Genomic DNA, 13452 nt, shown 5'->3' on the forward strand with positions numbered 1-13452 from the left:
GCGTCTCTCGCGAACCAGCAACCTGCCCTAATAAGCCTCTTCCCTCCCCCTCCTCCTCCTCCTCCTCTGCATCCCTCGTCTCGGGCTATATCGCTCGATACTAAAATATCCGATCGATCGAACATGGCAACGGCAAGCGACAGCAATAACAACAACAACAGCAACGATGGCTGGGCTGGCTGGCTGGCTAGGCCAGATACCGCCTAGGTAAGAGGTACCGGGTAGCATCTGCCATGTAACGTCAAGTACCTCTGGCTAAGTCCGGGACGTACCAGAGGTACCTGCCCAGAAGGGAAATCTGTTGTTGGCCATAGCTTCCTTTAAGCTTCCTCCCCGACAACCGAACCTTATCTGCCATGCCGTAGTCGCTCCTACCTTGTGTCTGTCTATTCACAACTCCCACCTTCCGCTGTCTTTCGTCCCACCTGCTGCCGTCCGACCCTGACCTGACTGGCTGTCGCATTGCCCTACGCCATAGGTACAAAGGTACTTGGTTCCGACACCGACTCGTCTGCCCAGACAGCCCAGAACATATTGTTGCCGTCTTCCTCTTCTTCCTCCGCCGCCTCCTCCTCCTCTTCTTGGTCTCTCTCCTCCACCCCCCTCTCCCTCCTCCGCCTCTCTGCCATCCCGTGGTGCATACACATACGCATACATACCTACATACGTACGCTCATTTGGGCATTTACTCGCAACCATAACTACTCCGGACCGGGCCTTGCCGTCCGCCCAGCCTCCGGCCGCCTCCCAGCCTCCACTTCCCAGTCTCCACCTCCCTCACTGCTGGGTTCGGCGCGAGAGGGCGTCGCCTTGCCGCCGGCATGGGGTCTGAGGCCATCGCGGACCACTATCAAGTCCTCGAGGAGCTTGGTCGTACGTGTTTCGCAACCCCTTATGCCCCATTGCGCCGTTTGGGGGGCGAGCGACGATGACTAACTCCATGATCTTTCCTCAGGGGGCAGCTTTGGAGTTGTGTACAAGGCCATTGAGAAGGCGACCGGCGAGGTCGTCGCCATCAAGCATGTGAGGAACCCGAGCCGCCAACGAACCCGGCGACCAAACGTCCCGAGGGCCCCCACTGACCCGGCTCGCCTGTCCAGATCGATCTCGAGTCGACCGACGACGACATCCAAGATATCCAAGCCGAGATCTCCGTCCTCAGCACATGCGCGAGCTCCTACGTAACGCAATACAAGGCCAGCTTCCTACGTGGCACGAAACTATGGATTGTAATGGAATATCTCGGAGGGGGTTCGTGTCTCGATCTGGTAACGTATCCCATCCAGGTCTAAGCCGCGCCCGGGTCTCGCAATCTAACTAGTCGCTCCCCACAGCTCAAACCCGAGCCCTGTACCTTCAACGAAGCGCATATCGCTATTATATGTCGCGAGCTGCTCCGCGGCCTCGAATACCTACACGCCGAGGGCAAGATACACAGAGATATCAAGGCCGCCAATGTCCTCCTCTCGGAGTTAGGTAGGGTCAAGCTGGCTGACTTTGGCGTGGCAGCTCAGCTTACGAATATCAAATCGCAACGAAACACCTTCGTCGGGACCCCCTTCTGGATGGCGCCAGAGGTGATACAACAAGCCGGATACGACTTCAAGGCCGATATATGGTCCTTGGGAATCACCGCCCTCGAGATGGCCAACGGCGAGCCGCCACACGCCAGCCTCCACCCCATGAAGGCTCTATTCCATATCCCGAAGAGCCCTCCTCCGAAGCTAGAAGGCATCTTCTCCAAAGACTTCAAGGATTTCGTCACCCAGTGCCTTATGAAGGACCCGGACCGAAGGCCGTCGGCGAGGGACTTGCTAAAGCATCGGTTCATCAGATCGTCGGGCAAGGTGGAGGCATTGCAGGAGCTGGTCGAACGGCGACGCACGTACGATGCTACGAAGAGCAAGAAAAAGGGCAGGTCGTTCTATCAGGAGACGCTGCAGGACCTATCGCCGAAGGATGAGTACGATGAATGGGTCTTCGACACCGTCAAATCCGTTGTCCACAAGAAGACGACGGTCAAATCCCGGAAACCATCATCAATTTTCTCCACCGAAGAAGCATTGCGGAGGTTGGACCTGAAGGACGCGCCACTGCAACCCTTATCACCCACCCCCACCACTATGCGCAAAGCTACCACGCGAAGACAATCATCCTTCGCGCAAACATCCCCTGCCGGATCCGTACGCGGGCCTCCGGCCCCCGCGTTGAGGCGGCCGCTCCAGCCAGACATGTCGTTTGGCAACTGCGGTTCGTCGCAGCGCCTATTTAGACGAGTGCCATCCGACGGTTCCGCTTCTAGTCAGGTCACGTCTGCCAATTTCATCGATATCGCCTCGGACGAGAATAAGCCCCCGGGTGCGGTGGAGGCGACCAGCAAGGAAGCCGTTCTCGGGCGTCGCCTTTACTTCAAGGCAGTGGAACCCACGTTGGCAGAACTACACGCCCAGACGTCGAATATGGCGAAGCGGGAGGCGCTGGCCAAATTGTCCGACGCCCTCGCTCTGCTCGACTCCGTGGACCCCGAAGGCGCCTATCACCTCGTGCGCAATCTCAATGCCACCATCACTCAAGATACAAAGTTATCGGACGCTTTCTTGCCCACTGCTACGGGTTATACCGGCTCCGTGAAGGGGTCCGATGGTGTAACGCCACAAGGCACGGTAGTCGTTAAGAGCCCGCCGGCCAAGCAGAACCAAGCCCCGTCGAAACTCGTTCTCGCCACCAACAGTCCACATCCCAAAGGTCACAGGCGACGCCAGGAGAGCGTGGCGTTCAATGGCGCGGGCAGCCCCGAGAAGACGGTCTACCGGGAGAGAGACTCCGAGAAGGTCACAATGCAAGCCAAGTACCCAGGGCGCGAGGCGTCACCCGGCATGGAGCATTGCAAACAGCTTTCCGACGTCCTGTACGGCCGCTGGGTGGACGGTCTACGCTTGCGGTGGCCTAACGCCTAGTTCGCAAAGGTTAGGAGAGAGAAACCAAAAGAGGGTTGTAAGATGATGTGCCGGGTTCGTGTACGAGTTTAGATGGTGAAGTTGCTTACAAGGATTACAGCCGAAACCCGGCAGAGAAGAAGCAACGGGAATTAATCGCACCCCCGGCCGTCTATTTCGAGGTCGGATACGTTTTCTGACCCACCCTCGACCGGGTTTGTTTGTACGGACCGAAGGGAATTGCAGGCGAAACTCATTCGATCCGGCATGAGGGATGATGGGTCGCTACGCACCTGCACGTCCTTCTCCCGTCGGCCACTACTAGCATCGCATAGGTGTTTTTTATCTGGATTCAACGTACAGCATTGTGAGAGGGGAATAAGGCGACCGGGGGGGAACTGCTGGGCAGTTGTACGTCGGCTGGGTGCAGAGAATACGAATGTGTATGTAATACAGACGTGTGATCCTCCTTCGAAGTAGAGGAGGTTTGGCACGATATTCAGTCTAGTAGATATGGATTACTAAGTGGCTGAGATGGGAGAGAGGAGGGGGACACATGTGGCGACGAGAGGAGTTTTAACAGTATGTCAACTTCTCAACTCCCCTCGGCCACATTCGCTACCGATACAGCTAAATTCATTGCTAATATCACTTACATCCCCCAGTCTACACATACCGAGCCAAGTAGGCTGGTACACACATAGGTACGACACATCATCATTGGTCACGTATTAGGCCCAGTTCATTGAACGAAGGAAGAGTGTTGATTTGGCTATGTAGGAGGCTGAGCAAGAATATACAACGAATGGTAGTCGAGCTAGCTAGTTGTGCTGGTCTATACTGGGGATCACCCAGTCAAGCGAAAGTGCTTCAAGCATCAATACAATGCCAGAGCCTCTTTTTTTTTTTCTGTGCTCTCTTTTTTTTTTGGTTGGTCAGTCAGAATTCCAGTCCGACTTGATCTGATCCCGGTAGAGGAAAATCCTGAAGGATTGCCAGTCCTCTACTGGGCGAGAGAGGAGGCGCCAGTTCCGTAGACGATGTTGTGGACGGGCTGGCTGGTCAGGGGCTCCTGGAGCCCGAGCTGGTGGGGGCAGACGGGCTGGTTGCCCTGGTCGGGGGACGGCAGGACGCAGGTCTCGTCGAGGCCCCAGGTGCAGATGGGGTTGAGGATGTTGTAGAGGGCGCTGTGCTGGGCGACCCAGGAGTCGGCGGGGCAGGAGGCGATGAAGTTCATGCTGTTGGCGGCGGAGAAGGCGAGGCGGGCGCCGGGCTCGTTGGCGAGGAGGCCGGCGGCGACGCAGTCGGCCACGGGCACGTCCTCCCAGACGGCGTCGATGCCGCCGCCCTGGGTCGGGGCGTCGCGCGCGGACTGCCCGGTGGCGAGGTAGTTCCACGCGTCGTACGAGATGTCGTACGCGCCGCCGGACTGGTCGACGCGCAGCAGGTGCACGCTGCGCCCGTTGGCGCTGACCTTGGCGCAGAGGTTGTCGCAGTCCGGCGCCAGCGGCCAGTACGCCACCCGGTTCACGTCGATCTTGCAGCCCAGCACCCCGATCGACGACGAGTACTTGTCGTGCGGCGTCACCGAGATGGAGCCGCCGCGCTTGGCGTGGCGAGCGCCGGCGGCGGCGGCAGGCAGCGCCGCGGCAGACACGGAGGCCGCGGCCGAAGCAAGGAGCGTGAAGGTGCTGCTGAAGAGCATGGTGGCTGATTTCCTCAGGGTTAAAGAGAGAATGTAGTGATAGAAGTTGTAGTAGAAGTAGCAGTAGTAAAGAATGTCACTGTCCGACTTGCTGAAGAGTCAACCGAAGTTCGAGGCGTTGAGAGCGAGTATGTATAGAGAGTGTGAACAGACGGGCTGTGCGTCTGCCAAAGAGAGAGTATGTGTCTGCAACAGACAAGATCGGAGGGAGAGAATAGAGTTGTGTAAGAGAGTGTACGCCTGTACGGAAGACAGAGCGAATGTACGGGTATGGAAAAAGAGAGAGAGTATAGCTCTCTGTTACAGAAGTTGTAAAAAGATAGTCTGAAGGAGTGTCTTAAAGGAGAGAGACACGGATGCCGATGCTACCAACGAAACCCCATCCATGAACGAGGCTGTTCGAGGAGATATATATAGGTTTGAGGGCCTGCATATTACTTTGTCTATACCCCGGCCTACTCCTAGGGCTAGTTACCCGCGGGTTGAAGGGTATGAAACATCTCACTGACTCGTGGCACTACGTCCAGCGTGTGGGATTCATTGTTATCCTTGCCTCCTTGCCGCTTGCTCGTACTACCTACTTGGCGATCTAGCTAGTGGGTAGGGCTCGTGGTTCCGACGTTTCGCTCTAACTAGCTTGTCTACAAAGCACTCACTAGCAACGGAAGGGTCCCGTACTCCAACTCCAGTTTGTAACAAAGACCGCCTGGACCGAGGACTCGGTCGAGTGAGTTTCGGATAGCTAACAAAGGGAAGGTAGCAGCAGCAGCAGTGGCGGATACGCACACGCGGCAGTGACCCACGGAGAAGGGCAAGCCAAAGGATCCCATGTGGAATAAAAAAATTTTTGTCTATAAGCCCGATCGACCGGCCCCACCCCACATGGGTGTGCCCTGTCCCGATCCCCATCAAAGGCCCTCAAAGCATGAACGGCGGATAGGGGGCGCCGGGAGGTCGACGCTAGCTAGCCAGCCAGCAACTAACCCGGGGCTAAACCAAGCCGGGCGCCGTACCGGCGACTCACGCGACGGAAGCGGCTAAGCAAGGGCCCGGCGCCGCGGGCAGGGCTTTGTTGGGCCGCCCTCGCCGGCGGCGAAAGGGGTCGCCCGCATGGGCCGGACAAGACGTGGCGCGCGCGCTTCCCCCGCCCGAGCGAAGGTCTCGACCCTGCTGGCGGCTCGCCACAGCGGCAGGCTGGGACCGGGCACTGCTGCCGTCTCGGAAGCGGCCGGGAACGTCCAGATGCGGACTAGACCCTCGACTTGCCGGCCTCGCGGGCTCTTGGCCAGCGTGAGGGGGGGGGGGGGGGGGGCGGCTAAGGGGTTCGGAAGAGGTCGGGGACCTTTGCTCGGGACCCTAGACTAAGGAGAGCGACTGGATCGGTAGGAGATGCGGTACCGAGCGCGGAGGGACGGCCGTGACAAAGGCGAACCCCGCTGCCTACGCAGGCGCGCAGCTGCGAGTCGTCCCTGTCGTCTGCGCCGAGGACGCTGAGGTCTGCGTCCCGTAGGTAGGTACGGTATGTCAGGTCCTGTGGAGTTGCGCGGTCTACGCAGCTGAAGAGGTCACGTCGACGTGCGCCGGGGCGGTGACGTATCAGGTAGACGAGCCGAACCCTCGACCTGCCTCTCGTTGACCGAGCGGCCGCAAACATAGGTACGCAGATGTAGGCATATACACAAACACGCGCACACTACAGGCGTATAACATGCCTGGGTAGATACAAGCTAGTTCGCCGCGAGACCACGCGGGCGCTCTCTCGGGCCGCGTCGGCGTCGGCGGTTCGAAGAGATACGAGGGGGAGGCGGTAGGCTATATGAGTAGGCTGCCGTCTCCACGGGACGGCCTGTCGCAGGGGTTGGGGACGGAAATAGATCCGTTTTCCTCTGCCTCAGATGATGATGGTTCGTTAGCTAGGTACATCGGATCTGCCAGGGCCCCTGTCGCACGCAGATTGACGTGCAAGCCCTGCACAGGCGGGTAGATACCCGTGCTGAGGAGGAGGGGGGAGAGGGTGAACGATTCAGTGTCGAGCACGTTTAAGGTAGATGAGAATCCGGCGTGGGGCGGGATGGTCGAACTGCTGCCCTTCACGTGGGCGACGGCTACATCGGAGCGGTGCACCCCGACTATTTGCAGAGACGGGCAGCTACATTATTCATTGGCCGGGGCGCGCGAGTTATCGATAACTGAGGTAAGTATGTACTCATACGTGCCTAATAGCCTATAGCATGTACTTACACGTAACCGCAGCGGGCGCCGGCTGCGTACAGCCGTAGTCTGCGTCAACTTGCCGCCGGCTTGGGATTCTCTGGAACCGCCCCCCGGATACTCTCCTTAGCGCATAGCTGTGGCGGGTAGATGCATCGATTTCCGCGTCCTTATCCCGATTCCGACTACCTACGTCCTCTAGCCTCTCCATACCACACGCGCTCCGTACACATCCATCCTCCATACCACTCCATACAACTCCGTACATGCTCCATGCTCCATGCTCCCCGCCTCCTAACACTAGGCTGCCCACAGTACCTATGTGATCGGTGGACTTACATTACGAAGCATTAGCCGGTTCGGCTACCGCGAACCAGTCTTCTTTCGCCTCCGACTATGTGGTTCTTCTGCTTCCTCTTCCTTCTCGCCTCTCCACATCCCGCCTGTCTGGCCCCTGTACCTACGTCTGTCGAAGGCTCTTCTTCGATCTAGACCCGGCCCGCCAGGAGTACGGGACCCCGCTCGGCAGATCGCTCGTCCCCACGGTGCATTGCTGCGAACGTGGTAGGCAGATAGACGTCGACACGCGACCCTCCCGCACGCCATGGGACCGTCGCCAGGGGTCGTCTCCATACGCAGTATGTCGTCGCCCGGGGCCCCAGCACCGTATGGCGCCAGCAGGCACTTTCCTGCCGTAGGTTGGCCGCGGGGTCGAGGACACATGACCTCGCATCCTTAGACCTCCCAGGTGTCTCGACTGATTTCGCCTCCGTAGCCCTCCTCCCTACCCGCGCGTGGCCCCGATGACGCTATGCCTTCAGGGGGTGTTCTTTCTTTGCCTTCTCCTTCAACTGGTCTTCGACCTCCCGGCTCGCCTCGCCGTCGTCGGCGATGCCGTTATCCGCCGGGTACTGGAGGAAGCCTTTCTGTTCTACCTCGCGGATCTTTTCCAGGAAGATGTCTCCCATCATGAAGTAGCCCTCGTCGGTAGGGTGGATTCGGTCGTTTCCGATGTCCTCCGGTCGCGGCCGGCGCGGGAGGCCTTGGTCGAAGTGCATCTCCGCCAGCGCGACCGGCTTCTTCTCGCGCATCAGATCCGTCGCCGCCTGCCGGATCTGCGCGTTCGCGCTCCGCATGCAGGGCTCGAACTCGAGATTGGGCGTCGTCAGGACGGTCGACATGATGACCGTCGCTCGCGGGGACGCCTCCAGCAGGTACTCGACCAGGTCGCGCATCCGCGCCAGGATGTTGATCGGGTCGTCCTTCTGAAAGCAGTCGCTGGTGCCGACTTGGATCAGGACCAGGTTCGGCTGCAGGTACGGCACGGCCTGCGCGGCGTGTGCCCGGAGCTGTCGGATTCGGTTTGCGCCGTAGCCCTCGACGTCGTTGTCGGCGAAGTCACCGAAGCGGTTGAAGCCTACACAGTTAACCGGGTTGCCCAGCGCCGTGAGGTTGTCGCGGATGTATTTCCTATACCCTCTGTCGCCGGTCGAGACCTCACCCCGCGTAACCGACGCCCCCATGAACATGATGCGCAGGGGCATACCGCCGGCTACCGAACCGCTGGGCGAGGTCCCGGTTCGGCTCTGAGCGAAACGGTTCCATTGGTACTTGACGTCGACCGTGTTGGTGAAGAAGAGAACTAGTGGAATTCTATGCGTCAGCCTCCTGCCCCCTCGTTCCCAAATACCTGATGTATTCCATCCTATACGGCTCACGACCTACTTATCACCGCCAACGCTACTGCAGACACGCCTGCTAGCCTATAAATGTTGGGCATCGTTGCAGACTCAAGGAGACGACCGGCTATGGCTGCGTTAGCTCGATCGATCTAGAGTCGGGTTTCTTTCGGTTCATATTATAACTCAGCATCAGCGAAGGCTAAATTTTGCCAGGCTAGGCCTCCGTAAGCGATTCTTATCCTTTTGGTCTCAATCATCGAGCGGTCTACTCGCTGTTCCAGGGATCTGATCCTCCTTTGACCAGAGCCTAGGACGGTACCGGCAAAGACGGCAGGCACCGTGCTTCGATTCGCTGCCTGCATTGTCCTGCCGTCACGCCAGCCAGCATAGCCCTACCGTCTTGGCAGGACTGGCACGAACCATACGAACGAACAACGTGACGCCGCCAGGGTTGATTACCGGCAACAACAAGAAATTAGCCAGCACGTTTTGCTGCCTGCGGCTTGTATGTGGCGGGGTTACGGCTAGTGCTACCGCTTCCTCCTAAGCATCGAGCCAACGACGACGTCTTCCCGGCTTATTTGTGTTTCGCAGGATCGAACACTCGCATTGACCCAGGGTTCCGTGATGACCTCGCTATGCTTGGTTCTTTTTCCGCAGATTGCGAGGCTGATCTTCCCTCAAACAATCCACGTAGTATCACCGTTCGCATAGGAATCCGCTTGTCGCCATGCGGCGCGAATTGCGGACGGGTCATTTCCCGGATTGGACCCGAACGGTCTCATTGGTATCTTTCGTTAGTATTTGTCGTGGTAGATACTTCGCCATCCCTGACTCTACGCAGATACTGGAATGGAGACACAGCTGGTCCCCAAAACACCGCCATCAGGAACTGATTATGTGCCTGGGGAATCCTAAAGAGTTACAGCCTCGCTCTTCGTCTTCCTGACAAGCTACTACCCGCAATTATAAACCATCGGCACAAGGGAGCCTCGGCGTCTTAGACAGCACACGAGCTTAGAGAGAGGAAGTGGAGTCTTCGCCGCGGGGGGGGGGGGGGGATTTTCAAAAAAAAAAAAAACTCACCGCGTGCGCCGGTGGAAACCGGCGTCCAGCAGTCCGGAACATGGCATGTGTTGATACCTACTAGGCGCCGGCTGAAAGCCGCCCTGCCCGACGTTGCTGGCCGTATACCGGCGGAGGTATGTGTACTGACGACGGTCTTTATAATATTGGCTGAGAGTATGAAGCCCTCCATATCCGCCCACAGGACAGCACCGGTATCGCTTACCACCACATCAGAATGGCGCCTTGTGCAAATAGTTTTGGATGTTATTCAGGCAATGGGACTGTCTCTTGCTTTCTCTCGAGGACCAAGCCAATACCTAGGGCGAGATACTTCGTTCTTTGTCTGCTCCCACTTAATATACGCACGGCTTATCCGATGTAATGGTAGCCCGGTACTTCCTCGTATTCGTATGGACTCCGGCCGCATCCGAGACAGATACCGTGGGTAAAATAAGGAATTAGTTATTGTTGATAGTTGCATATTCATGTGACGTCAACACATACTACCTACCTACATACCTACTAGCCAATCATGGGAAAGGACGACAACCTACCTACCTACCCGTATAAGGGTATGCACCTACCGAATCGAGGTAACCTGGGTACCTAGGTATATAGGTACTTACCTAGGTATCCACCACTACTACCTCTATCCACCTCTAATACAATAGTTACAGGTACCCTAGGTACCTAAGTCTGGCTGGTAATTCCGATATTCCCTTGGAAACATACCTACATCCAGAGCTACTAGCCGTCTCGAATGCGAGCCCAGCCCAAGGAACAAGCCGTCAAACATAGATCGCCTTGGCTTAGAGACATCCTATGTCTTGCCGTTTTCTGCATTGATTTTACCACCGCGCCAGCTGGGACGCGTCCTCGCCTATCTCGTGGCAGCGCGTGCCACACCGGCGGCTCAACCCGATCTCGCCAGCGTCCGCCTCACCCCCATGAGCCCGGCCGTCCGCCCGTCCAAGCATGGAGAGCTTTCTGCGCGAGTGGAGGCAAGACGCCTTGAATAAGGCCCAGTACGAGTCCGCCATATTCGTCGGGGACAAGCTCTTGGCCTTGACGAGTGAGTCGGCTGCCGACCGCCATCCGCGTTGCTATGTTTTTATGCCGTGCCGCCTCGCGCTAACCTCGTCCCGCCAGACGACGACAACGATGCTTTCTGGTTGGCCCAGGTCCACTTCGCTACTGGCAACTATACCAGGGCCCAGGCTTTCTTGTCCAAGCAGGACCTCATCGCCCGGAACCCGTCTTGTCGGTACCTGGCCGGTCACTGCTTCATCAAGCAGTCCCGCTTCGAAGAGGCCCTCGCTGTACTGGGCGAGCGGAATCCCACCCACCTGATCTCGAACCCGCAGCACAAGCGCAAGGCCCAGCACTCGAGCGGCCGCGCCGGCGCGCACCACGGGAGAGGCGCCTCCAAGGCCCACAACCGGGAAGAGGAGCCGTCCGCGGAGGAGGCGGCTAACAGGCGCTTCGAGGCCGCCATGTGCTTCCTCAGGGGCATCTGCTACGCGAAGCAGAATGCCTTCGACCGTGCCAAGGAGTGCTACAAGGATGCCGTGCGCATCGACGTCCAGTGCTTCGAAGCCTTCCAGCAGCTGATGAAGAATTCGCTCATGTCACCCGACGAGGAATGGCAGTTTCTCGATTCGCTCGAGTTCGATTCCATCACCGTCTCCGGCGACCCCTCGTCCTCGCAGGAGGCCGCCGAGTTCACCAAGATGCTCTACACTACTCGGCTTTCCAAGTACCGGAACCCGGCGTCCTTCACGACCGCGTGCGAGACCCTCTCCACCCACTACAACCTCGCCTCGAATCCGGACCTGCTGCTCGCTCGGGCGGACCTACTATACACGCAGTGCAGGTATAAGGATGCGCTGGCCATCACCGACTCCGTACTCCGGGAAGACAAGTACAACTTCGCCATCTACCCCCTGCACCTCGCCTGCCTCTTCGAGCTGCAGATGAAGAACGTGCTCTTCCTGATTGCCCACGACCTGGCCGACACGCACCCCGAGGAGCCGTGCACGTGGCTCGCCGTGGGCATCTACTACTTTGCGATCGACAAGATCGCCGAGGCGCGGCGGTACTTCAGCAAGGCGAGCATGATGGACCCGCACTTTGGGCCGGCGTGGATCGGGTTCGCGCACACGTTCGCGGCCGAGGGGGAGCACGACCAGGCCATCTCGGCGTACTCGACGGCGGCGCGGCTGTTCATGGGCACGCACCTGCCGCAGGTGTTCCTGGGGATGCAGAACCACGCACTCAACAACATGACGCTGGCGGACGAGTTCCTGAAGACGGCGTACGGGCTGTGCAAGACGGACCCGCTGCTGCTCAACGAGATGGGCGTCGTGTACTACCACCAGGACCGGCCGCAGGACGCGGCGACGCTGTTCGCGCGGGCGCTCGAGGTGGCGGACGACATCGACTCGGACCCGCTGGCGTGGCTGCCGGCGCGGACGAACCTCGCGCACGCGTACCGGCGCGCGCGGCGGTTCGACGACGCGCTCGACCAGTTCGACGAGGTGCTCCGGCTCGGCGGCAAGGACCCGGCCGTGTTCGCGGCCAAGGGCCTCGTCTACATGGAGCAGGGCGGCGCCGCGCGGCTCGACCGCGCCATCGAGGTCCTGCACCAGGCCCTCGCCATCCACCCGCAGGACCCGATCGCCACCGAGCTGCTCAACAAGGCGCTCGAGGAGACGGCCGGCGAACTGCCGTAATGGGAAGGCGGAGAACTAGCCGAGGGGAGCGTCTCGGGGGGTTTGGCATCCGAGCCTGACCTTGGTCTCAGCCCCGGTCTCAAGGCCTGATGGGGAGAGGAAGAAGACAGTGGGGCGGGAGGGAGGAAGGGAGAGGATTGTGACAGGTCAGCTTAGGTCACGTCAGGTCCAGGACAGACCGGGTGCGAAGCGAAATAAGCCTGTACGTACGCGAATACGCTCTCTCTTCGCCTACGAGCCGGGAACACGAACACGACACGCAGCAGTCGTGAGGAGTGCAGAAATATATATACATTATCACACAAGCGCGGCAGGGAAGCATGCGCTGAATTGCCATAGAATCGCGATTGCTAACTCTCTACCTACATATTGCTGCTGAACGCGATAGTTCCTCTGTGTTTCTTAACGACGGGATAGGGCCCGCGTACGCGCACCCAGGCCCGATATGTAAGTCGACAACCCTTGGCCCGACACTCTTGACTGCGAAAATCACGTCTTTCTGGTTCGATAGTAACACATGCTCCCGGTGCACACGCCGGCGGAAAGGTTGGCGAGGTAACAAGCCACACCCAGGGATGTGTGGGCTATCTAGACTCAGCTTGGAGACGGGTCGCCGACCGCTCGCCGACTATCCCCCATTCTTTTTTCTCTCTTCTTGTCTTTTTACTTTTTGAGCTGAGTGATCCGGGCCGATATATCTACACTATTGCTCGACTACGAAGACGGGATAGCTCTCGGCCGACGCGAGGGAAGGACAGTAGCGTATAGGAGAAGCTAAGCCTACTCCTCCCCGGCGTTCGTCGGCGATGCTAGCCAGCCCGGCGTTTGCGCTACGTCGCCGCTCGAACATAGGCGCATGCGCACGTACGTCAAAACCACCTATTTTTTTTCGGGGGCGGAGGGGGGGTTTACTAGAAGCGATTCGCGCATTGGCGGCGCATCGCCATACTTCTAGAACGTTCTCTTTTTTTTCTTCAGCTTCGGGCGAGGAGAGAGGGAGAAGGAAACAAAAAAAAAAAAGAGGCGTGTGCTCTCTCTTGGCTTGGGGCACGTATCCACTCGCGCGCTCTCCCCGTCTCCCGCCGTCATACGTACACTCTAGAGCCTCCCGACCGATC

The 13452-nt window shown here is 58.6% G+C and overlaps 4 protein-coding genes across 4 annotated transcripts; 2 read left to right on the plus strand and 2 right to left on the minus strand.

Moving 5' to 3' along the window:
• Positions 1 to 821: 821 nt before the first annotated feature.
• GGS23DRAFT_604002 (Pkinase-domain-containing protein) lies at positions 822 to 2957 on the plus strand (the record flags this gene model as incomplete). The annotated part of the gene is made up of 4 exons (XM_051519550.1): positions 822 to 873; positions 956 to 1062; positions 1101 to 1268; positions 1335 to 2957. The coding sequence occupies 4 exons, from the start codon at positions 822 to 824 to the stop codon at positions 2955 to 2957; spliced, it is 1950 nt and encodes a 649-aa protein (XP_051374190.1).
• Positions 2958 to 3681: 724 nt separating this feature from the next.
• GGS23DRAFT_618531 (uncharacterized protein) lies at positions 3682 to 4641 on the minus strand (the record flags this gene model as incomplete). Its single annotated transcript, XM_051520947.1, has 1 exon — positions 3682 to 4641. The coding sequence occupies one exon, from the start codon at positions 4639 to 4641 to the stop codon at positions 3940 to 3942; it is 702 nt and encodes a 233-aa protein (XP_051374191.1). The 3' UTR covers positions 3682 to 3939.
• Positions 4642 to 7390: 2749 nt separating this feature from the next.
• GGS23DRAFT_429132 (carbohydrate esterase family 3 protein) lies at positions 7391 to 9069 on the minus strand. The gene is made up of 3 exons (XM_051513836.1): positions 8994 to 9069; positions 8578 to 8658; positions 7391 to 8494 (listed from the first exon to the last, which is right to left on the minus strand). The coding sequence occupies exons 2-3, from the start codon at positions 8630 to 8632 to the stop codon at positions 7662 to 7664; spliced, it is 888 nt and encodes a 295-aa protein (XP_051374192.1). The 5' UTR covers positions 8633 to 8658; positions 8994 to 9069; the 3' UTR covers positions 7391 to 7661.
• A 1264-nt stretch (positions 9070 to 10333) lies between these two features.
• Positions 10334 to 12779, plus strand: GGS23DRAFT_429191 (TPR-like protein). The gene is made up of 3 exons (XM_051513837.1): positions 10334 to 10674; positions 10752 to 12536; positions 12723 to 12779. The coding sequence occupies exons 1-2, from the start codon at positions 10578 to 10580 to the stop codon at positions 12332 to 12334; spliced, it is 1680 nt and encodes a 559-aa protein (XP_051374193.1). The 5' UTR covers positions 10334 to 10577; the 3' UTR covers positions 12335 to 12536; positions 12723 to 12779.
• Positions 12780 to 13452: the final 673 nt, after the last annotated feature.

Source organism: Durotheca rogersii (genome assembly GCF_024521655.1).
Source record: "Durotheca rogersii strain YMJ 92031201 chromosome Unknown GGS23scaffold_5, whole genome shotgun sequence".
Taxonomy (NCBI): domain Eukaryota; kingdom Fungi; phylum Ascomycota; class Sordariomycetes; order Xylariales; family Xylariaceae; genus Durotheca; species Durotheca rogersii.